The sequence below is a fragment of the Chelonoidis abingdonii genome, chromosome 3 (assembly GCF_003597395.2).
Source record: "Chelonoidis abingdonii isolate Lonesome George chromosome 3, CheloAbing_2.0, whole genome shotgun sequence".
Taxonomy (NCBI): Eukaryota; Metazoa; Chordata; order Testudines; family Testudinidae; genus Chelonoidis; species Chelonoidis abingdonii.
The window spans coordinates 108,732,584-108,758,682 of NC_133771.1; the positions used below are offsets into that span (position 1 = coordinate 108,732,584).

A 26,099-nucleotide genomic window follows, 5' to 3' on the forward strand; every position below is an offset into this window, starting at 1 on the left:
ACCCCTACCCCAATATAATGCTGTCCTCGGGAGCCAAAAAAACTTACTGCGTTATAGGTGAAACTGCATTATATCAAACTTGCTTTGATCAGCTGGAGTGCACAGCCCTGCCCCCGCCCCCCGAGCACTGCTTTACCACATTATATTCAAATTCGTGTTATATCGCGTCACGTTATATTGGGATAGAGGTGTATGTCAAAATGATTTTGATGGAAAATTAAGTTTTCCACTAAATGAAATTTTTATGAAAAGTTTCTGCTATCCACAGAAAGCTTCAATATCTTATTGTCAAAATTAACACCCGAAAACCAAAATGCCATGATAGTGCCTCATGGGAGCTGTAATTTGGAAATATAAGGCAGTCATTCTCCTCTATGGGCTAAATTGTTAGTCTGGACTACATCTCCCATAAGGCACCACAGTCAGAGACTTCTATGACACATCCCTTCCGTCTCCATGTGGAGAGAATGTGGAGCATCATGGGAGATGTAGTCCAGCCAGAGAACGCAGCCCTGAAAGAATGGAAGCATAAGGTACCCAAACTACGACTCCCATGAAGTATCATAGAACCCTTTTGAATTGAAATATGTTGCTTTTTCATATTTTGCCAGAAAGTTTAAGTTTTCCATGTAAAAAACCCTATTTTCTGATCAGCTCTAATCAGAATCGAGTTAGTCCCCTCACACTCATTGCCCAGTTTGCCAGCCCACTTCATAATGCCACCAGCGTGGTCAGCTTGTTCTCACATCATATCATACCAGTTATTTTATACGTAACTTTTGTTTCATCTACGCACTTCGTTCTTGTCATTTTTATAAAACAATGAAAATATTCCATGTGGTTCATAGCTCTGACCTTCTCTTTATAATGCACTGAAAGATAGTCTTTACCCATCATCCTATACCATTCCTTCTTTATATTGCTGTAATGTATTCCCTATTTGTTGTCACTACAAGTGTTTAACGTGATTTTCCTGTTGGAAGCTTTTTCCATCTGAGACTGGCAATATAAATCAACACTTTTCTGAAAGTTCACAAGTCATTTATTCATCAGAATCACTACACTATTTAGGGTTGGATGGGAGAAATTAAATAGTGTCACAGTACTATAAAAGATAGCACTTCAATGTTACAGTTTCATAGAGCAAGTTTTCAACACATTAAATACAGTTACATGGCTGCCTGTGTAAAAACCACCAGTCTTATGTTGTGCACAACACCCATGGAAAATAAATGGAAGACTTGCAGGATTCCACAAACTACAACGAACTTTCTTATTTTAATGGGGAGACTGAAGCAGAGTTTATTTTAGCCAGAAGTTAAAATGCACCAGAATATGAACAGGAAATAACACACATGATACAGATTCAGATAAATATAAAATGCGTGCATATACCTAGGCAAATTCTTGGATGGAGCTTAATGTCCTGGTGTGAAAACAAATACTAAAATAGTCCATAAAAATATATACTTCTGTAAACACACACACTATATTTTTCTCTCATGGACTATTTTAGCATTTGTTTTCACATTAGTATATTAAGCTCCATTGAGAATTTGAGTACCTAAGAGTTTGCAGAGAGATATCAATTTAGTTTTATTTAATCTTCACATTAACAAAACTATTTCAAGATTAATCTGAGCTTTGCTACTGTATCCTTTATAGTTATAAATCACAGAGTCAATCTGAGAGATAGTCATTACCTAGCCAATTCTCCCATCCCGTTACTAAGAGAATACAATTTATTCTTCTTCTACTCTGACAGTGTTGTGAAAGCATCACATTGAGTTCTGAATCTCATGTAATTTGATTTTATAATCTTCTTCTCCTGCTCATCACTGCAATTACAGATAAAACCCTCAACATTACCTTTCACAAAAGGCTCTCATCTGCTGAAGTCCTACTATATTTATTTACTTGCATTTCAGATTTGTGAAGATTCAATAATTAATATAAACTCTTTTCCCAGTTTTGTAAATCTAATGCAGGTAAATGCCATTTGATTTTCAGATCTGTTGAAACCGGACACTGGCTGACTAAGACAGAAAGAACTGTAGTTCTAAAAATTTCAACTTATACACTCTTTCTTGTGATCTATTCGTTTGAATCCTGACAATGGGCATAGAGAATTTTGCAACTAGTAATAACATATGATGGATTTCATTGAGGCCAGCTGGCAGACAGCTATTCTTGAAAAAAAAGTTGAGAAACCAGACAAAGCACCAATTTATCAGCACACTGCTCATTCATACACAAACACAATAGGAGACGGAGCAAGACATAAGTAATTAAACAAAAGAGACTGGAAGTTTTCCCATTTACACATCCATCTAGCACAACCCATGACAGGGGAGCAGAAGAGCTCTTGCTTAGAATTTAGTATATTTTAAAAGTGTCACTACAGTATTTTGGCCCTACCATAGGGTTGTTAGGTGTCCGGTTTTCAAACGGAATGCCCGGTCGAACAGGGACCCTGGTGGCTCCAGTCAGCACTGCTAACAAGGCCGTTTAAAGTCCAGTCGGCGGTGCAGCGGGGCTAAGGCAGGCTCCCTGTCTGCCTTGGCTCCACACAGCTCCCAGAAGTGGTAGCACATCCCCCCATTGGCTCCTACACATAAGGGCAGCCGGGGGCACCACATGCTGCCCCCCCAAGCGCCGGCTCTGCATCTCCCATTGGCCGAGAACTGAGGCCAATGGGAGCTGCGGAGGCAGTGCCTGCAGACGGGGCAGCACACATAGCTGCCTGGCCACACCTCCACGTAGGAGCCGGAGGGGAAACATGCCGCTGCTTCCAGGAGCTGCTTCAGGTAAGCACCACCCAAAGCCTGCACCCTTGATCCCCTCCCGTGCCCCAACCCCCTACCCCAGCCCTGATCCCCCTCCCACCCTCCGAAACCCTTAATCCCATCCTGGGGCACTCTCCTGCATCCCAAACCCCTCATCCTCAGGCCCACCCCAGAGCCTGCACCTCCAGCCAGAGCCCTCACCACCCCCCAAACCTCAAGCCCCTGACCTAGCCCGGAGCCCCCTCCCACAACCTGAACCCCTCATTTCTGGCCCCACCACAGAACCTCCACTCATAGCCCAGAGCTCGTACTCCCTCCCATGCCCTAACCCTCTGCCTCAGCCCAGAACCCCCTCCCATCCTCCAAACCTCTTGGCTCCACCCCCCACCCCAGAGCCCCCCTACACTCCAAATGCCTCATCCTTGCCCCCCCCCCAAGCCCACACACCCAGCTGGAGCCCTCACCCCCTCCCACATCCCAACCCACTGCCTCAGCCCGGAGCCCCTTTCTGCATCCTGATCTTGTTTCTGGTCCCACCCCAGAGCCCACACCCCCAGCCGGAGCCCTCACCCCCTCCCACCTCTCAACCTCCTGAGCCAGCCTGGTGAAAATGAGGGTGGGGAGAGGAAGCGATGGGTGGAGGATGGAGTGAGCAGAGGATGGAACCTCAGAGAATGGGTGGGGTGAGGTAGGGGCAGGGCCTAGGAGGAAGGGCAGGCGGGGCAGGGCAAGCGTGTTCAATTCTGTGTGAGTAGAAAGTTGGCAACCCTACTCTCCTGAATCAGGTGTAAGTAGGGACGGGCTAGACAGAATTTAGTAATATGAGATCTTCACTTCCTTGATTCTCTGTGGAACTTTTCTGCAGTGCAGACCTTCAATGTTCTTTTTAGTAAGAAAGTGGCTCCTCCCCTGTATTCCTTTGAATTAGGAGACACTCTAAAGATTGAGTGGGTTTTTTTACCGCGTTACATCACTTTGCACCTAAAGATCTCCAGCACTTTACAATATTAAGCCGCAAAATACACCAGTGAAACAGGTAAACTTTATAGACTAGCTTTCTAGTTGTAAGGGTATCTTTGTTGCTCTAGTTTATGCTGGGCTGTCATGCAGTCTTTCACATATTTTACTTCTGGGGGGATTCTGCATCACTGTGCATGTGTAGAATTCATTCCCCTTGCAGATTTCTTTGCTTCTCCACAGAAAACGATGGGGAAGCAGAGGGAAGCCTCAAGAGCAGTTGTTTCGGGCACCCAGAGCAGCTCGCAGAGATGTAAATCACTGTGGGGGAGGGGGCCTGGCTGGTGGCTCCTACCCGGCACTGGGCTCACATGATGGTCCCAGCTAAGCTAGGGCTGGGGGAGGATAGAACTTCCTCTTCTCCTGCAAGAAACAGCCAGGGCAGGGTCAAACCCACCCCCAGATACCTCTCCTGGCTGCAGGAAGCTCCACCCCCCCCCACCCCGCCCCACACATACACAAACACACTTCCTGATCTCATTGCTCCTCAGCCGCAGGGGCAGCAGTCACTATGCGGAGAGCTGCTCCCCCTTCCGTCCAACACTCATGCATCCGGGCACCCCTATACCCAGACCCCCACCCCAAGCCTCACCCCCCACCAAGTCCCCTGGAGAGCCTCCCACCCAGATCTGGAGCCCCCCGGAACCCAGACACCCCCCCACACTCAGCCCCAACCACCTTCACCTGGACCCCTCTGCACAATCCCATTCCTCCTGCACCCAGAACCCACCCAACAAGCCCCTGTGAATCCAGATCCTTCCACACCTGGACACCTCCCCCAGCTGCCCATACCCAGCCTGCCCCACACAGAACTGTCTCACCCCACACCTGGATCGCCCCACACTCAACCCCTCTACACTTGGATCCTGCTGGGCTGAACCTGCTTGCCCCACACCTGGATTGGGGCCAAGGCTGGGCATATGTGTGAGACTCTGTCCCCCTCACTTGGTGTACCTGGCATGGAGGAGCAGAGCCCAGGGATGTTTCTGGGGCAGGCCTACCCCTTGCTCTGTGTAAGGGACTGGTGCAGCCTCACCACCGAGTCCATGTCCCGGGGGAGGGCTGCAGGGTGATCTCCCACCTCCGTGCAGCAAGGGGCCTGTGTTTCCCCATGCCATGCTGGAGCCTCCACATTTATTTATCGACAAATAAAATATGCAGAACTTTAAAATATTGTACGCACAGAATTTTTTACTTGTTGGCACAGAATTCCCTCCGGAGCAATATTTTATAGTGTATATACATCCATTTTCCCTTGTTGTCATCTCCCCTCTGATTTGTGATCAGAAATTCTTAAACTGTAATGCTCCCTTTTTCAAAGTCAAAACAAGTTCAGACAGCAATGATGAAATGGAAGCAACCAACCACTCACCTTTCAGGCTACCTGGTCTTAAAAAAACAACACCAACACAGCTTTCTGTTCCTGCATTCATGAATGTACTCTTGTGACAGGCTACTGTTGAAGTGAAAGCCTTTTACAATCACGTCAACCCCTTACAGAGATGTGTCCTCCCATTGCAAGACATTAATGCAGCCTTGCAATATTCTATCATCACACAAGTACATATTTTTTGAACAGGTATGTTTTTTCTTTAGTTCTTTCTTCATCATCATCATAAGGCTAGAAAAGCAGGTTTTGTTCTGAGGGTAGTAATTTTCATTATGCAAAGTAATTTTCATTTTTGCAAAGCTACTGTAAAGGCTTTAAATAAAATGGATGTTACAAGATTAGCTCTCCAAATACCAGATTAAATATTAGTAGTAGTGAAGCACCAAAGTGTTTGTTTTCATGAGATCCACTGTATTTTTTGCTTTGTTCAGAACCAGATATGTAAACTTTAAAGAAGTTATCAGTGTAAATAATCCAGATAAACATAACAGCCATTTATTTTTACCCAGTGTGATCAATAAAGCCTCATTAATTCTTTTGTGACTGCACTTCACACAAGGATTCAAATGCAAAGTCTTCCTTATGACGCTTGAACCTGACCAAAGGCTATTCCTAGGGAGGCCTGGAGAGTTTCCCAGCCCTTTGTTCCCAGTATCTGGCAAACACTTATTAGTTCCAACTGTGGATTGGCTAAGAGTCAATGCAGCAAGCAGCTTCTGGTCTTCTCCCTGGATGCCAAGCATGCCACCTCCGCAAACTGCATGAGCTCCAAGGAGCAAGAGACCAAAGGCTGCTGTTGGTAATGGAGATCCAGGTTGCAATACATAAAATGCCAAGTCATTGGGCCCACTCCTGCATGCCATTTACTATCAGTCTACATGTGTCTAGGTTAAAACTAATCCAGATACATTTGCACAGTTCCCATGTATGTTGCTAGGACTTTTGGGGGCTTAGCCCTTACCTCTGTGTGCTGAAGTGAGCTGAGCTGCTCCATGATTCCACTCCATTGAATTGTAGGGGATTTGTCTGTCCTTCTGGGCACAAAGGAGGAATTATCAATGCTCAAATAATTTACCCTGAGCCTTCACTGCAAAATGGGCAGATTACCAGCCCAAGTGAATGTCTCACTCAGGCTTTAGCCTAAGCCTGAGACGAGCCAGAAAGCCAATGATGAAAGCACCACTAAACTTGTGTGAATGGGCTTTGTGTGTGTGGACAGGACCCAGGATATGGGGGCAATGCCCAATAAGCATCCTGGTTAACTCTGCAGTGAAGAAATACCCAACTGCTCACGCAACCAGAACACATCATCTTCAAGAGCCATCAGCTAGTTCAGTCCTAATAAGATTCCAGAGTGACTCCCAGAATGGGTTTGGGACCAGATTTTTTTAAAAGGTATTTAGGCACCAAAAGATACTGATCAAATGGCACTAAGTACCTAGCCGTATATTTTGGTGCCTAAATATCTTTTAAAAAATTGTCCATTGCTTTTTAAAGGGATGGTTTGAAGGGTCGGAAGGGTGCAATTCTGGCATATAGCTCTGCATCTGCTAATAATAAGCAGCTCTTATTGACTTAAATAAGAGCTACACTTGCCTGTATCAAGGGATGAACTTGTTTTTAGAAGTACTTGTTCTTTGTGCCCTTAATGTCTACAGAAGAACAAATGAAGATACTGTGATGTAAATGACCAATGTGTATCTCTAGTCGAGCTTTGTCTGCAGTTCAACACAAATTATTATGGACTTGTGACAGGTAGGTGCTTACTGATCTGTTGGCTCATGGAAACATTCCCAGCCATGGAACTGAACTCTTCTTGTCATCTTTATTGTCATCCTCTGATTCTTTACACTAAGACGACACTTCACACTGTTGTTTCAATGGTGCAGACAGAAAGAACAAGTACTTCTAAAAACAAAGGAATTGTTCCGAGTGGTTGAAGGAACTACCACCAAGAGAAATTAAATGAAACTAAGCAAATAAAATGAGCTCACACTGTAGGATAATATTCCATGAATGTATGCCATAGCTTTACTCTCTGAAACAGAACAGTGCACTGGAGAACTCCTTGCAGAGAACACTCATGCACTGGCCGGGATAAGGATGCTAAAAGATCTAGTAGGTCTTTTCACTCTCTTATTTGCTCCTTTTAGATCTACATAGGAATACACCACCCTCCTCTTCTAATAGAATTTTTGTATTCTGTTTTACTTTCATTCGTTACAGTTATTCAGGCTCCTTTTGTATTGTGCTTTTATATTTCATAAACATATTTAAACTTATTAAAAAATGACATAAACATCTCAGTATGACGGTAGTAAGGTCAGGAATCATTTCCATCTGCCACACACCCTTGTCAGTCACAGCTAGAGAAGTGGCAACAGCAGAATGTCAAAATCATTGGGGGGCAGGGTGGGAGAAAGGAGTATGTTTATTTTATGTTACTCCTGAAAGTAAAAATTACTGTTGCAACTAGCTTTGCCCAGTTTTCTGGGAAGTACATTTTAGGGACTCATGCTGATAATTTGATGGCTATACTATACTTTAAGAGGCAGCAATAGTTCCATGGACCAGCACTTCTCTTGGCATTTTAGTATGTAACAATGTATTAATAAAAGGGAGGGAAATATTTCATACACCATGCTCAAATGCCAACTCTATTATGCTATTGCACTTTATGTGCTCACTGAGATTTGGCCTTTTCTATCTCCAACTTCTATGATCCAATTAGAGTCTGACTCTATACATTTTACTCAATAATCTCAGTTGTATCCACAGGAGATTTGATTGACTAAGGACTGCATGAACAGGCTTTTACTGACTCATCTTTATGATTATTAGAATAGTGCCTGGAGACCCCAACCAAGATCAAGGTCCTTTTGTGCTAGCTGGTACAGTGCACACACACAGTAAGAAACAGTCTCTGCACTGGAAAGTTTACAGTCTAAACAAAGGGATGAGGTGAGGGAAACAGAAGCATGAAGAGGCAAGTGACTTGCCCAAGGTCACACAACAGGCTAGTGGCAAAGCAGGAACATTCTTCATCTGATTGTTAACAATTAGAGCTGGTCAAACAATGGCAGATTTATTTGTAAATAACTAGTTAATTTCTGAAAATCCCAAATTTTGTAATATTTTTCACACGTTACCTGACAAACTCTCACAGTGAGCAGGCAAATTAAACTGTGGACCTACAGTATTTTTAGATCCATCTTTGTAACAGACTGAGCTAAACCCAAACAAGTACCCCTTTTCCAGAAGTATGTGGCATTCTGTTCTGAAGCACTTGGACAATATCTATATTTTATGATATAGGATGTATCCTAAACTGTCCACAGATTGGTTTTAAGATTTAGACTGGAATTTGCAAAGGGGCCTTATGGAGTCTGGAGTTGGCCACACAACTGCCTTAACCCTCTCTGCAAGGTCAGCTCCAGGCACCAGCGAAGGAAGTAGGTGCCTGGGGCAGCCAATAGAAAGGGGCGGCAGACTGTCCGTTGTTAGGGCGGCACGTTCGGGTTGGCGGCGGCAGTTCGGTGGTAGCTGAATCGGTCCCCTTCAGTCTTCGATGGCAGGTCCTTCACTCCGTGTCTTCGGTGGCACTTCGGAGACAGCTCAATCAGATTTTTCTTTGCTTTTTTTTCGCCGCTTGGGGCAGCAAAAAATCTGGAGTCAGCCCTGCCTCTCTGGAAATCCCAGTCTAAAATGTTATCCATCTTCATCTCTCAGACTCACAGTTCAACGCACAGTGGTTCAGTGGCTTTTACAACTGAGAGCTGATTTCTCCCAGAATTGATTCTTCAGATCTCCATTCCACCTTAACCAGACCACTTAGTTAGGCAAGTAATCGGCCTGTACCCATGACACCTAGCAGCAGCAATAGTAATGTTTTGTGGGGATATGACCTGAGTTATCAGATCTACTCTCCACAGCAACGGTGTTATTAGTTATTTCAGTCACTCAGCATCTCTTGGTCCTAACCCCCTGCAGCAGCACAGTGTGTTTTAGTGTGACCTGTCTCAACATTAGTCCCACTGTTACTGGGGAGTGGGAAAGGGTTGATGGTAGGTTGCCAACCCTCCAGGATTGGCCTGGAGTCTCCAGGAATTAAAGCTTAATCTTTAATTAAAGATTATGTCATGTGATTCAACCTCCAGGAATAAGTCCAACCAAAACTGGCCACCCTAGATGGGGGATGGTTTATGGCAGCCCTTCTCAGTCCTGAAAATTAACAAAAATAATAATAATTCAGGATAGCTCTTTCTGCCACAGACCCTGCAATCGGAGCTGTTATTTTAGCATGGCCTGTCTCAGCATGACTCCACAGAGCACTGGCAGTGGTTCAGCCCCCTCCCCCTTTTTCCATCTGCTGCAGAAAAGACCATACTAAAATACAGCAATGTAAACAAATGCTTCATAATCACAGGTGGAGAGTCAGCATTTCAAAGGTCTGAAACTTTGCATCAGTAAAATAAAATCAGGAAGTAGAGAGAATTAAACGGTGAGAGGAGTAACTGCTCACTTCCATTCCATGCTGCCTCACTTTGAGAGCTGGTAGTAATTACAACTCCCATGCTTTTTTACTGCTACTATAAATAGCCAATACTGTGGGAAGCATGTATTTTTATGCTGAGAAAAACAGTAAGTCAACTGCTAGGAATTAAGAACATTAGTTCTTTGGATTCCAAGGACAGAAAGTGAGAACTGGTCTGTCATTAAGTGACAGAATTCCAGGAAAGCTTAAAGTCAGATACAAATCATTTATTGGCCAACTTTCTGGATAAGCTCTAGTGTCAGTAGTATGCCAAAGAAGGAACCACTGGAATTTAGTGTCTCCTAAGGTAAACAAAATATTATCAGAAAATCAGCCCAGGAATTTAGATCAGCACTGATTTTCTTCACTCTGGAGTCCTTGTAAAGACTTGCACTGTGTAATCATAGCAAGCTATGCAAGGTATAGAGGAAATGTTGCACAGATGTTGTTATACATCTTCCAAGCAAATTCTGCTTTACCACATGACTGTACTGAGTCTCTGAAGATTTGCTCCTTTATGCCAAATTTCCCCAAGTATATTCCAGTACTGCTTTTAAGCCATGGAGTTGATACCAAGTTTCCAGCCAAAATCTGTTGTGACAAAGTTCCTCCTCTACCTTGGTGGGTCCTGCGCTTCTTGGCAGATTTGCTCACCTCAGTGATCTTCCCCACAGTCTGGGTCAACTCCTCCTGTGTCTGATCAGGAGTTGGGAGGTTTCGGGGGAACCCAAGGCGTCCTCTACTCCAGTTCCAGCCCAGGCCCTGTGGATTGCAGCTGTCTATATACCTCCTGTAACAGCTGCATGACAGCTACAACTCCCTGGGCTACTCCCCATGCCTCCTCCAAACACCTCTTTTATCCTACCACGATCTTCCTCCTGATGTTGATAATGCTTGTCTCCTAATCCTCCAGCAGTACACACTCTCACTCTCAGCTCCTTGCTTCTTGCTCCCAGCTCCTCACTCACATCCTTCTCCTCTAGCTCCTCCGCTGACTGGGGTGAGCCTTTTAAACGCAGGTGCCTGATTAGCCTGCCCTGATGGTGTGTTCTAATTAAAGTAGCTTATCCACTGCCTTTAGAAAGGTCTTAATTGGTCCGGTGCCTTGATTAACCTGGAGCAACTGCCATTTGGTTACCATGGTCCTAGGGATTTGTTTAGCCTGGGGCTAACATACCTGTTTCTCAGTACTTTACTGTAGCCATCTGGCCTTGCCCCATCACACTGTAAAAGCTACAAGACCACTGCTACTAGACTAACTCAATTTTACTTTTCTAGCTGTTAGTGAAGTCAACTTGCTTTATTCATTAGTTGCCATTATGGGGAATTCCTTCCCTGACCCTCGCTCAATACTGGTATGCAGGGCAGTCTCTACCTATGGTGGTGCCCTACACAGCCTGAGCACCTGCACCCCCCCCTGTGGGGGAAGCAGGCGCTCCACAGGGTGGGGGCTAAGCGCAAGGGCTGCAGGGCCACAAGGGCAGGAGCTATGGGGGGCAGCAGCAAGGCAGGGAGGCCCAGGGCAGCGTGGGTGATTAGTGGTGGAAGGAGTGGAATAGGGATGGAGCAGGGGCAGGAAGAGGTGGGGCAGAGCAGAGCAGGGGCACAGGTCGAATGGGGCCAGGGTGGGGGCAGAGCAGGGGGGCTTGGTGGGGGATGGGGCTGGCCACTGGAGCCAGCGCTGCATACGCAGCATGCAGCTGCCTAGGGCATCACAAAATTTGGTGCCTCAAATTATGTGATGTCCTATGCAGCTGCGTATTCTGCGTATGCCTAAGGACAGCTCTGCTGGTATGTCTCATTAGATTAGCTTGCACTGGAAATATACATATTTAATTAACTCGTGGAACTCACTACTGCAGAATATTATTGAGCCACACAATTTACTAGGATTAAAAGGAGGACTATAGATCCAAAAACAAGAACTAGTATTTGCAATTACATTAAAAGTTTAAAAAATAAGGAGCTGAAGCCAGAAAAAAATTCCAGAGCAATACACTCACAAGGTCACAATGAGATACTTGCATGGTACAAAATACACATCAGTCACGTTGTTTAGTCTGCGGACTTTTTTAAAGTAAATGACTCTGTATAGATTGAATCCCCCTGAGTTAGTCATTATATAATTTATCTCCATATTTTCCACCCATTTTTCTGCAACATTGAGTGTAAAGAAGAAATCTAGATATTAAATTTCCTATGTAAAAACATTAAACTTTTTTTAGTGAATGGTAAGGTAGTCAGAAAACATTGCATGGTGAAAAGAAATAGGAACACGGGATTTGCCTTACTGTATTAGGCCAGTGATCCAGCTAGCCTGATTCTGTAAGAAACCAGTACTAATTCTTTCAGAGGAAAATACAAGAAACCTCATCTCTCAGAGTAAGCGCAGTGTGCCCAGCCATTTGATAGCATCGTCATAAGCCAGGTGAAGAGCTGGAAGCCTGCTGTCGAAGTAAGTCAGCGGGCATTTGTGAAAGACAGGCAACATAGTCTGAAGTGGACCGCATCCACACTGCAGTTCATTAGAGAAACCCCATTTGAAGAAACCCCATCAGGACCATAATGGAAAAACCTGTCCCTCAGGGAAGTTTCTTCCTAACCCTCTTCAGTTTGTTTTTGGCTTGTGCCCTGAAGCATAAGGCCCTCTAAGACTTCTCACCATCCCAATCCAAGGACAGTACATAGGACTTATTTTTAGAGTATAAAGTATTTTTATAAAAGCATTTTTGAAAGACCTTTCCCACCCCCACTCCCCCAATAATAACAAAACCAAATTGCTTTCAGCACATCTACCCAACTTATTTTGCTAATCAAGTGAATATTTAGCCCTACTCTGCAGTGATTTTAAAATACAAATATAGGAAATTGTCCCATCAATGTAAAGGAAACTGCATTAGGCAAAGCACATTTCCTCACCTGGGTTTCTAATAATGGGCCTGATAGTGCAAGCACTCTGCACTGACCTCACCTCAACTTTGAGGACTTTCATTCATGGAGAGCATGCAGGAGCAAGTCTGATACCTTAGATTACTGAATTTTATCTGTTTTCCTTTGTATGCTCTTTGTTTACATTTTGCTCTTCATTCAGCTAGACTGTGAGGCGTTTGTTCTTATGCAGCATGTGTAATAATAAGTGACTGTGTAAAGAGCTCCACAGCCAACAATCAATCCTAATTTTCAGTCTTCTAAAATAAATATGTAAGCAAGACTAAATGAGTCATTCACATGAGCAACCGTGGCTGGTCTACTCACTTAGGGTACGTCCACACTACGGGATTATTCCGATTTTACATAAACCGGTTTTGTAAAACAGATTGTATAAAGTCGAGTGCACGCAGCCACACTAAGCACATTAATTCGGCAGTGTGCGTCCATGTACTGAGGCTAGCGTCGATTTCCAGAGCGCTGCACTGTGGGTAGCTATCCGTAGCTATCCCATAGTTCCTGCAGTCTCCCCCGCCCATTGGAATTCTGGGTTGAGATCCCAATGCATGATGGTGCAAAAACAGTGTCGCGGGTGATTCTGGGTAAATGTCGTCACTCATTCCTTCCTCCACGACCCGCCACGGAGACCATATCAATTACTCACAGCCCTTTGTCGTGGATTGCCCGCTGGCAGATGCCCCTCGCGCGGCACATGGAGCCCGTGTTGCCTATATTCTACCATGGTTGGACGTCCTCGCTGTACCTTGAGCCTCGCCGCATGACAGAGGCGAAAGCGGTGCTCCTGCTCACAGCAAGCATTCATTTGCCATTGCAATCGGTGCGCCAATGATGATGCGCATAGACGCGATGTCTTCTTTTTTACTGTTCTGACATAGCTCTGGTTCATGGGTGCTCCTGTGCGCCTTAGCTGAGGTCGGCTGGGGGCGCAGAAAACACCAAATGAATGCACTCCCGCGGCCGCTAATCCCTCCTTATAGTTTTATCTAAAATATGACGCTCAGTCTCAGCGCCTAGAATAGTGGCGACAAGCCAGGTTCTAGACGGGAACCAGTGTTCAGAAGAAGCCAGAGCGCACAGCCGCCTCTGTGATCACGATCGCCAGCCAGCAATGCCTCGACGCTGCTGGTCCTCACTTCACCGGGGGGTGCCCCTCGCCACAACACCCCGACCGTTGTTCCCGGCTCCGCCCACCCCTTATCTGGAGTCTCCATGGCAGCTGTCTCCATTTGTGTGATGAAGTAATAAGAATGCAGGAATAAGACACATACTAGGACTTTTTTGTGAGATAAATGAGCGCAGGAGAGACTCCAGCTGCTATGTAGTCCAGGCCAGGATCCAGCTTTTCTTTAGATGAAAGTGGGGGGGGCGGCTGATGGAACTCAGCCCCCCGTTGCTACGATGAGGATGGTACCAGCTGTTCTGTACCATTTACCGGGAATGACCGGGAGTCATTCTCTTTATTACCCAGCGCCCCCAGGCGACCTCACCTGAGGCCAGCCAGGAGCACTCACGAGGCATGACTGACGCGACGGATTCAGTCATATTTGTACGTCTGCCCCGGGAGGGCAAGGGAGAGTGCTGCTATTCATTTGCGCAGCACCGCGTTCTACCACAGCATGCAGTAGACATACGGTGACATCTGAAAAAAAGTCAAAAACGATTTTTTCCCTTTCTTTCACGGGGGGGAGGGAGGGTAATATGATGACATATACCCTGACACACCCCAGACAATGTGTTTGACTACAGGCACTGGGAGCTCAGCCAGAATGCAAATGCTTTTCGGGACTGGGGACTTTGGGATAGCTGGAGTCTCAGTACCCCTCCCCTCCTCCGATGCGTCCATTTGCATTTTGGCTTCCCGTTACGCTTGTCACACAGCCCTGTGCTGTGGCCGTTAATCTCAGAGATTTTTCAATGCTTTCTCATTTCCGTCTTGCTGTAACGGAGCTGTGATAAACACATTCGTCTCCCCTACAGCGATCAGATTCTAGTGGATCTCCCGTACAGTCCATGCTGGAGCTCTTTTTGGATTTGGGACTGCATCGCCACCCATGTTGATCAGAGCTCCACGCTGGGCAAACAGGAAATGAAATTCAAAAGTTCGCGGGGCTTTTCCTGTTTACCTGGCCAGTGCATCCAAGTTCGGATTTCTGTCCAGAGCAGTCACAATGGTGCACTGTGGGATACCACCCGGAGGCCAATACTGTCGATTTGCAGCCACACTAACCCTAATTCGATATGGTAATACCGATTTCAGCGCTACTCCTCTCGTCGGGGAGGAGTACAGAAACCTGTTTAAAGAGCCCTTTATATCGATATAAAGGGCCTCATTGTGTGGACGGGTGCAGCGTTAAATCAGTTTAACACTGCTAAAATCGGTTTAAACGCGTAGTGTAGACCAGGCCTTACTGACCGATTTTCAGAAATGCACTGAGCACTCATATACCCCATTGTAGTCAACGGGACCTCTAGGTGCTGAGATCTGGCCGTTATAATGCATAATTATTTCATTTTCTCCAAATTTCCTTTTCAGTTTAAAAAGGATCATTTGGAACACCTATGCTGGTATACTGCATTTTTGGTTTATATATTGATATTTCTCCATCTTATTGTTTGCTAATTTTACCCATATTTGTATATGCCTTCATCTTTTAATTCGTGAAGTACTTCTGAACTGCTTTGCAATTAAGCTGAATGAAGAGAACTTGGTGTAACTCAACTACAGTAATGCAACACTGCTTTAATCTAGTTTGAATGTGGTCTTTCTAGGCAACCTGAATCCACAATTCAGCTACTCACTCCCAGGTATTAGTCCAAATACACACCGTAATATGTCTGTGTTTTGTCAGAGATCAGACTAGATTATAATAATGTCCCTTCTGATTTCAAAATCTGATTTTTTTGGGTGGTGGTGGCGGTGAGGAAAATGGTAACCTCAATACTACGTACTGTTCCCAAATACTCATTTTACAGCTATTAAGGCTGATTTGGCACTCATTACTCAAGCAAAGCTTCTGCTAAAATAAAAAGGAACTTAGCCTGAGTAAGGAGGAATGCTGAAGCTGCTTGAATGCTTCAGGTATATGCAATTAAAACTCACTTGTTGGGTGTAGACAGTGCTAGCGTCCCAGCACTTACCACCTTCAGTGGAATGCTAGACAAGGATGGCAGAACAAGACTGAGTAAAAGGGCTATTGTACATGTAGTGCTGATGATTGGTGTTTACTTCTGACACTGGATGCCACTTAATATTCCTCCAGGTTCTCAGTGGGGGTGATAAGTGACAGTGCAGAAGTGAAACTACATCAGAGATCATCTAAAATTCAAGCTATTCTAAGAGGCCGAGATAAGCCATTAAGAAAAAGAAACAGTGTTACCCTAAATAAAATCTCCTGCTTAAAATTACAGTTGATTTGGATGTAGCACATTATTTGTGAGGAATATTACCCCCAAAATGATCAGAGGCCTGACCTTCCAAATCTCTGCTCAGAGAATTAGCCAAAAATCCTCAAAGGTATTCAGGTATTAACTCTCATTGGGTGTTAGGAACTTAAATACCTTTGCAGATCAGGATCTTAGTCCTTACTGACACAGGTGACTTCTTCTTTATTCACATAACTGGCCCGTTGACTCCAATAGGTTGTTTTCTGTGCAGTCCTTTCTGTCAGATTGCACCATTTTCTTACATTATATATTTTAAAAGGAATCTCTCAAAATTAAAAATCATGATGTAACCAAGTAAGTTTCTTTACCTACATTATATAACCAAACTAAGGAAACACAACCTAGATGGAGCTACTATAAGGTGGGTGCATAAATGGTTGGAAAACAGTTCCCTGAGAGCACTTATCAGTGGTTTACAGTCAATCTGGACAGGTATATCGAATGGGGTTCCACAGGGATCAGTTATGAGTCTGGTTCTGTTTAATATCTTCATCAGTGATTTAGATAATGGCATAAAGAGTACACATATTAGTTTGCAGATGATATGAAGATGGGAGGGGTTGCAAGTGCTTTGGAGGATAGCATTAAATTTCAAAAGTAGCTACACAAACTGGAGAAATGGTCTGAAGTAAATACGGTGAAATTCAACATGGACAAATACATTTACTCCACTTAGGAAGGATCAATCACTAGCACACAAACAAAATGGGAAATGACTGCCTAGGAAGGAGTACTACAGAAAGGGACCTGAGGGTCATAGTGGATCCCAAGCTAAATATGAGTCAGCAGTGTAACGCTGTTTTGTTTTGTTTTTTTAAAACAGAGGAGAGCGCGAACGCAGTCCCCCACTACCACAAATTATGCAGTCGAGTTTCCTGCATTTGGGGAAATCGCAGGGGTCAGCACACGCGCAGTGCAATGGATGAGCCTCACCCTGGGAAAACCACCTTCTTGATCACGGTATCTCCCCTGCCGGGTAAGCTGCGAGAAAAGCAAACATAATTCTGGGATGTATCAGCAGAAGCATTTAAGCGAGACACAAGAAGTAATTCTTCTCTCTACTCCAAGCTGATTAGGCTTCAACTGGAGTATTGTATCCTGTTCTGGGCACCACATTTCAGGAAAGATGTGGATAAATTGGAGGCAGTCCAGAGAAGAGCAACAAAAATAATTAAAGGTCTAGAAAACATGACCTATGAGGGAAGATTGAAAAAACTGGGTTTGTTTAGTCTAGAGATGAGAAAAAACTGAGAGGGGACATAACACAGGGGTAGGCAACCTGTGGCATGTGTGCTGAAGGCGGCACGTGAGCTGATTTTCAGTGGCACTCACACTGCCCAGGTCCTGGCCTGCATTTTAATTTAATTTTAAATGAAACTTCTTAAACACTTTAAAAACCTTATTTACTTTACATACAATAGTTTAGTTACATAGTATAGCATAGACTTATAGAAAGAGACCTTCTAAAAACGTTAAAATGTATTATTAGCATGCAAAACCTTAAATTAGAGTGAATAAATGAAGACTCGGCACACCACTTCTGAAAGACTGCTGACCCCTGTGATAACAGTTTTCAAATAAATAAAAAATTGTTATGAGGAGGAGGGCAAAAAATTGTTCGCCTTAACCTCTAAGGATAGGACAAAAAGCTTAAATTACAGCAAGGGCTGTTTAGGTTGGACATTAGGAAAAAGTTCCTAACTGTCAAGGGAGTTAAGCTCTGGAATAAATTGCCTAGGGAGGTTGTGGAAACTCCAGCACTGGAGATTTTTAAGAGCAGGTTAGACAAACACCTGTCAGGTACTACTTAGTCCTGCCATGAGTGCAGGAGATTGGACTAGATGACTTCCCAAGGTCTCTTCCAGTCCTACAAGTCTATGATTACAATAGCACCTTATATTATGAAAAAGTGGAGGGGGGGAGGTAAATTGAAAACATCTTACTTGTCACAATGTACGTATGCTCTTTGCCCCTTTCTCAGTTTGAGCAATGAAAAAAAATCAGTTAAAATAGTTTCATTTTCAAATTCTTAGTGGTGCAAGGTGTAGGTTTCAAGCACTACTATATTTTAGGCCAAATTTAAGTTGATAGTATCCCTTTAAATACAAAGAACACAGTCGCTTATGAAAATCATATCATTTTAAGTCTAATTCATTTTTGTCCTGAGTCCTCCTGCCTTTCATTCCCCCTATTTACATTGCTTCCTGCCATTTTTATTTCTTTCTTTCAGACAATGAAGATAGTCTGATTATGTTCTCATGCACATCAGCTCAGTGCTGCTGTCACTGGGTTTAACACAGTGAATGGGAATGTTTAATTCTCCATAACATATCATTTAAATTGGAAGCAGGAGAAGAATGAAAAAAAATTGTATTTGTATCAGGCCAAATCCTAGCCCCACTGAAGTCAATAACAAAACTCCTGTTCACTTCAGTGAAATCAGGATTTGACCAACTATAATTAATAAAAAATCTTTTACACTAAACCTAAATTTCATGCCTGAATTGTTCAACCAGCTTCTTTTCGTTACTTCTTCATTTTAATTCTGACAGAATTTTAGGCCCATTCAGTAATTGCAATAAATTAAGCTTCATTAATTGTTGACTAGTTAGATAACACCAACAATGTACAAGGCAATCACATTGCTACCCTTTATTGTTGCAAAGATAATGTTTCAAGTCAAAGTGTTGACATCTTCTCTTCCTGTCCCCAGACAGAATGCTTCTGTGCCTTTGCTGGTTTTGCCAAAAGGTAGCAGAGTGAAATTAACAAATCTAGTCAATTTCATGGCTGCTATTCTAACCCATGTAGAGGTCATTGAAATTGTCAATAATCCTGTCAATTTCATGCTAATTGGAAAAACTGTAAGAGCAGCAAGCTGCAGCTGGAATTCTTCGGGAAGAAAGGAAGTCTCATAGTAGTAGGGCTAGATAAGGACAAGAAAAATAAAGCCACCTCCCTTGGCAGTAACCCAGAGGCTCTGAAGGAGGCATACAATGGCAGAAACATTTCCTTCCCTTGGCAGCAGCTAGGAGATTTTCAGTGAGAAAAGTAAAAACCCCAAGAGCCTTCTCAAAAATTACTGATTGTTGCGGCTTCAAATTATTAGACATCTTGCATCCAGAGGCTCATACATAAGACGGTGTACTCCAGTAAAGTTCAGAGACCGCATTCCATAAAGATGGAGGGATGGGCATCTGAGCGGAGCATTAAGCAGGGCCTCATTTGTGGGGTCTCCCATTCCTATCTTTCATAAGTGCGTCTAGATAGCAGACACCTACTAACTGAATTAGTTAGTAAACTTAAGATTTTTTGAGCTATTTTTTAAAAATAAATTAAGTTAGAGAGGGCCATATCTGGGTGGAGAAATTGTATGCAGGGCTGGGGCAAGGGGTTGGGGTGTGAGAGGGAGCACGGGGTGCAGGAGGGAGTGCGGTGTGCAGGAAGGGCTCAGGGCAAGGGACTGGGGCAGAGAAGGGTTGCAGGGTGTATAAAGGGGCTCAGGGAAGGGGGTGGGGGTGCAGGAGGGGTGTGGAATGCAGGAGGGAGCTCAGGACAGGGGTACAGGAGGAGTGTGAACTGCAGGTGGGGGCTCAGGGCAGGGGATTGGGGTGCAAGAGGGGTGTGGCAGGGGGCTCAGGGCAGGGCGTTGGGGGTCAGGCGGGGTGTGGGATGTATGAGGGGGCTCAGGGCAGAGAGTTAGATGCAGGAGAGGTGCAAGGTGCAGGCAGAGGGCTTAGGGCAGGGAGTTGGGGGGCAGGGTGTAGGCAGGGTTTGGGCTCAGGCCTGGCGTTGCTTACCTGAAGCAGCTCCGGGATGGCAGCGGCATGCAGCGGGGCTAGGGCAGGCTCCATGCATGCACTGCCCTTGCCATGCCTCCAGGTACCTCCTCCAAACATCCCACTGGCTGTGGTTCCCCATTCCCGGCCAATGGGAGCTGTGGGGGGCAGTGCCTGGAGGCAAGGACAACATACAGAGCCCTCTGCCCCCCCAGCCCAGAGGCCGGAGTTGTGCTGGCTGCTTCTGAGAGTGGTGCAGGGCCCACGGTGCCACGAGGGGCAATCCCACAGGCTGGATCCAAAGCCCTGAGGGGCCAGATTCAGCCCGCGGGCCATAGTTTGCCCACCCCGATACAGAGGCAGAATGACATGGTATATTTCACGGTACTTTGATTAAATTCATATAAATTATGGCAATGAAAGAAAAGCAAGGTTTTTACATTTACATATCTTTTGTTCAAAAGCCATTGAAATAAGCAAGCAAAAGATGCATTACCTAAGTGTGCAATTATGCTATTATATGCCAGAGTTCCAACTGCCAGAACTAAAGGCGCTCACTTTCAAGTCTGATCTCTCATCACAAGAGTTTCTATCCTGAAATTCTGATGCCAAACCTAACATAATCTGAATTTGAAAACCTGATGCAGGCACATGAGGCTGAAGGGAAAGTGAAATTATCATTCTATAATCATAAATAATGGAATCTCTTCATAGTCCTACAAGGGAATAAGCTGAGCAATTGAGTGGCAACTCCAAGGTTTCACCCACTCCAGTGCAGCAGGTTGTTTTGATACCCAAACCCTATAGTGCCTCTTTATGAGCACATGGAGACAAAAGGGGTCTACGTGGAACCTTTTTGCCTCCCTACTGCCATTTGATACCACAACTCCTCTGGCAGCCAACTACCACTGTCTCTGAGCTCCCTTCAAGTTCAGGTTCCATAGGATGGAGTGGAGGCCACACAAGTTACTGCAGGCCCTGCCACCACCCACCAAAGTCTGTGTGGCGGGGCTTGCAAAGAAATGATGTGTGTGCATGTGCACATACATGTATGTATAAGACACTATGCAGTGGAAGTGGCACACCATCCAGCCAGAATATGCAGGTATCATCTTATCTCTACTTGCAGAAGCAGAGGTGATTACTGATACCTGCTGTTACTGCATTGGTTAAAAAGAAAGAAAGAAGAAGAAGAAGAAGAAGAAGGAAGTTATTGCAAACGTTTTAGCTAACATGTTCCAAACATACACAGACGTGGTCAAAACTCAGCTCCAAATTCTCTCACAGTCAGACTGCTCCCTCCTTTTGTAAAATAAGAGGAAAAGAGCATTTAACATGATCATTCTGGTTCTATAAAGTCTTTATGACTCTGATAGGCTGCTGCTATTCCCCCCCATTTACCTTACCCATTTGATAACAAGAAGCTCCGGATGCCCTTGAACATGCAAACCAGACTGATTGTAGCAGATAGATAGTTTACTGTACACACTGCCAGCAGTCAAATAGTTTCAAATTTGCTACTGCAACTGTAGGTAAATCATGGTAGAGCACACAGTTCAGGGACTTTCTTGGCAACTGTTTTACTCTATATACATAGTTCTGTTTAATCCCATCTGTCATGAATGTTTTATGCAATTAATATATAATGTATACACTTCCAAGCATACAAATATAAAAACTATCCCAAATTTTGGTTCAGCACAAAGGAATTGTTGAAATATTCACACTGGACCTGATTTTCAAAAGTTCTGAGTTCCAGTTGAAGTAAATGGGAACTGCAGGAGCTCAGCACCTTTGAAAGTCAGGCCCAGTGTGCCCTGGTACAGTAGCAGAGGCAATAGGCAAAACACACTATATGGATATTTTAAATTGTGCTCTGTAAACAACCAGTGCTCCAAAGAGCACTGCCTGGTGGTTCTCAAGAGCTGGCTTAATATTATTAGTTCCTCCTTCTTTTCCCCCAAATCACATTAAAGGAAACTTTTAATGTATTTTAGCTATTATTTTTTTCCAAATAAACAATGTGTTGGCCTGAGAGATATTATTTCAGCACCAGCGAAAGAGATGGTGGTCCAAGAAATAAGCTCTCTATCAAGACATGGAACAAACCACAAGCATGTCCAAGAATCTGTTTTAAACTATACTGCCAAGTGATAGCTCAATAAAAGAATAAAAACACCAAGAAAGAAAAGCTTTGTAAAAATTAAACTACTACATAAGGCCCTGATCATATAGTTACATCGGGTGGACCCTGATTCCCATCCAGACCCCTATTGACTCCACCCCAGCGGAATATGCAAAACTCAGGCAGGCGCTCACCTAATTCAGAATCAATGACTAGAGGAGAAAATTGGGGGGTACTGACTAAAAGGAGAGGAGCCACTAACCAGCTAATGTGTCAGGGTGAGACAGTGACACACTTTCTACTCCAATGTCCTAACTACCAGGAAGTGTGAGAAAGGTATTTCCTCAAACTGTCAAGAATCAAAGAAAACATCTGATAGGAAAAACTGGGCCTGACCCTATAAGAAAAGGGAAGAGATGGCATTGCACTGCATAGCAACCTGCCACCAGTTCAGGAATGGTCAGGGATGACGGATGGTCCAGGGAATGGAACCTCAAACACAGTGTGTAACCCCTGTCTGAGTGGGATGCACCTACCCCTATAAATCACTTGTGGGGAGTCTGTCTTTTGCCCACACTGTGGTAAGGTTTGTATAGCATGCCATCCCAATGAAGTGCCATTGAACCGAGTTGACGCCACTGAAGAAAACGTGAAATGAGTGCTAGAGGTAGTAACTGACATACGACACCATTTGGGTCAGACTTATGTCCGATATGGACCGCATGTGGTATGTTAGTTAAAAACTCCGGTCAGCCCCAGCACAGGGGTGGCACAGCCCCTCACCGGTTTGGATTGCACCCCAGAATGTCACACTCAGGAAAACAGGTAATCGAGTAGGTGATAGAAACATCCCACCACTCTTTGAAAGCGCGAAGCAGAGCCCTGGCAGTGGCTCCCACGGGCAGCAGAGAACTAGGGCCCACGCGACACTGGGGCGCCCACTGGGGCTGAGGGGCGAGAGCCGCGGCTCCCCGAGCGGGCTGCTGCCCAGGGGAAGGCGAGCGAGAGAAGGGGGATCTAGGCAGGGGCAGGAAGCAGCGCGAGAGGCGATGGGCAGGGTCCGGGTTCGCCGCCGCTCACCTGCGTTGTAGAAGCGGTCCAGCACCGTGGTCTCCCCGAAGTCCAGCTTGGCAAAGTGCAAGGTCTCCAGGGAGGCCCCGACCGCCTCGCACGCCTCCCGCAGGCTCTGCAGGGCCCCGCTCTCCGCCGCCACCAGAAGCCCCTGGCTCTCCTCGTTGATCACGTAGGACACCGTGGTCCTCCTGGTGCAGCCGCCCTTGGCCCGGGCTCCGGTCCCCGCCACTGGGCAGGCAGCGCTACTGTCCTCGTTCCAGTAGGTGCCTGCTGGCGGCGCGGCCTGGGCGGGGAGGAGGCTGCGGGCGCCCCCGTCAGCCCCCGGCGCTCTCCGGCTGACCCCCTCCTCCTGCAGGCAGCCGCCGCCCGGCGGGCTGGGCACAGAGAAGCTGATCCCCTCGCTGCTGTCGCTCATCCCTGCGGAGCCCCGCGCCGCGTCCCCGGCTTTGCTGCTGGCGCTCGCCTGGGCTAAGCAGCTGCCATGCTGCGCCGCCCGACGGGCTCGCCCGGCCGCTCTGTCCCTCGCCGCCGGAGGCTCCGAGTCCTGCAGCCCGCAGCTGGGCAGGGAAAGCGGAGATGGTCCCGGTTTAGCAGCTGCCGAGGTCTCGCAGAGCCGGGAGGGCAGCGCAGTCCCGCCGGGTGCCTGCCAAGGGCACCATTGCGCGCCGGGCTGGGCTGGCTTCACCTGCAGGGAAGTGAGCACCTGGCGAGCGACTCCGCTGGCAGCCGGGCACAGCTTCTCCCCGAAGTCACTGCACTTCTTGGCCCGCTCCTCCTTCGCCTCTCGCCGCCAGCGCAGCTCCCTCCGGCGGACTGGTTGCCCCGCCGCTGGGCCGGGCGCTCCGATCGGCTCCTTCTGCAGCGGCAGCGCACAAACCACTTGTGGGATTGCTGCTCCTGCTGCTGCTACTACTGAGGATCGCCGCTTGAGCCAGCTATGACTGCGACCGCAGAGCGAGCACCAACCGCACCAGCCCAGAGCTGCCCGGTTCCTCCCTTATTCCCGCCCCTTGCTCAGGACTATAAAAAGCCGCATTCCTACGTTAAGCGCCCAGAGCCGCGCCAAACTTCAGGCAGGGTTGCAGGCTCGTTCTTGGGCTCGTACCAGCGGTTGCTTCGCTTCTTCTTTGCACAGCGCTCTCTGCTGCTCCAGTCTGTGCTTGCGCCTTCGGATTTGTCGGGGGGGGGGGCGGTGCTCCTCAACAGACTTTCGTTAGGCTGCATTTGATTTATTTTTAATAATTATTTCAGTGGATCCAATTATTTTATATGTATCAATGTAAGTTTTCAACTGTAGGAAATTTATGGGAGGGAGTCAGCCAATAATTATTTAACAATAATATAGGGTGAGATTCAAAAAGTGAAAGCTGATAACTACGGCCATACCCAGGGCCAGCTCTACTGTTTTTGCGGCCCCAAGCAGCGTGCCGAATTGCCGCCAGGGACGGCAGGGGCAGTTGTGTGCTGTCAGGGCGGCTTGTGCGTTTCCCCCGCGGCGGCAATTCGGCAGCAGCTTCTATGTTCAGCTGTGGCCGCGGTGCAGCTTCTGTCTTCCATCTAAAGACAGAAGCTGCCGCCGAATTGCCCCTGTGGAAACCCGCATGCCACCCTAACGGCATATGGATTGCCCTCAGTGTCCGCGGCAGCAAGAGCGCTGCTTGGGAGGCAAAAACACACAGACTGCTGCCCCTTGCAGATTGCCACCCCAAGCACCTGCTTGGAATGCTGGTGCCTGGAGGGCCCTGGCCATACTAAATTCACAGCCACCAGAAACACATCACAGACTGTGAAATCTGGTCTCCCCCTGTGAAATTTGATCTTTTATGTGCTTTTACCCTGTTCTATACAGATTTCATGGGGGAGACCAGCATTCATGAAATTGGAGGTCCTGACCCAAAAGGGAGTTGCAGTGGGATCACATGGTTGTTTTAGAGGGGGTTGTGGTATTGCCACCCTTACTTCTGCACTGTCTTCAGAACTGGGTGGCTGGAGCATGGCAACTACTGACCAAATGCCAAGCTCTGAAGGCAGCACCCTGCCACCACCAGCACAAAAGTAACGGTGGTAATACCATACCATGCCACCCTCACTACTGCCTTCAGAGCTGGGCAGCCAGAGAATGGCAGCTGCTGACTGATGATCCAGCTGTACAGGCAGCCGTACAGAAGTAGAGGAGGCAATGCCATACCATGCCATCCTTACTTCTGTGCTGCTGCTGGCAACGGTGCTGCCTTCAGAGCTGGGATCCTGGCCAGCAGCCACTGCTCTCCAGCTACCCAGCTCTGAAGGCAGTGCTGCCGCCAGCAGCAGCACAGAAGTAAGGGTAGCAGTACTGCACCCCACCCCACCCACAGCTCCTTTTTGGGTCAAGATCCCTACAATTACAATACCATGAAATTTCAGATTTAAATAGCTGAAATCATGCAACTTACAATTTTTTAAATCCTGTGACCATGAAATTGACCAAAGTGGACCATGAATTTGGTAGGGCCCTATTTATAACCATGAAAACACAGATTGCATGTTTTAAGGTGACATTGACAAAGTAAATCATGTTCTCAAGCAATATTTTTCTTATATTGCCATTCTGTAAATTTTGGTCACTATGGATGAAAATATTTGCTTCAGGATGTGTATTTGTGTACAGTGAAATCAACATTTACTGATAAATATCTAACCCTTCCAGGCCTACATATGTCCAAATATCCCCTGTCACACAACACATGTATCACCTGGTAACACCGCTCATTTCAGCTTTGGAAAACAGGAAAAGCTAATGAACATCAGCCTTTTCTAGCTGACATCTTTGAGTTGGCTCACTCTGTCTCCTAAGACAGACATTTACCTCCCTTTCACAAATATCTTTGTATTTATCTTAATCCTTTTCTTGTAAACTATCAGAAATGCTGAATTATGAAAACAAGCTTTAATATATATGAATCTTTTAAAAGACTTGCTTAAAGAGTCAGATATATCTAGGCCTCACAAGTCTCGTAGTTAA

The 26,099-nt window shown here is 45.9% G+C and overlaps 1 protein-coding gene and 1 non-coding gene across 2 annotated transcripts in view; both read right to left on the reverse strand.

Annotated features, from left to right (window-relative positions):
- Positions 1-24,093, reverse strand: part of MAP3K5 (mitogen-activated protein kinase kinase kinase 5) — a 165,180-nt gene extending 141,087 nt beyond the window's left edge. Inside the window, exon 1 of the mRNA XM_032770078.2 lies at positions 23,105-24,093. Coding sequence (XP_032625969.1) covers positions 23,105-23,513 — 409 coding nt within the window. The 5' untranslated portion in view covers positions 23,514-24,093. The remainder of the gene's footprint in view (positions 1-23,104) is intronic.
- Positions 16,941-17,104, reverse strand: LOC116819377 (U1 spliceosomal RNA). Its single transcript, XR_004372400.1, has one exon. It is a non-coding gene; the product is annotated as a U1 spliceosomal RNA (small nuclear RNA).
- Positions 24,094-26,099: the final 2,006 nt, after the last annotated feature.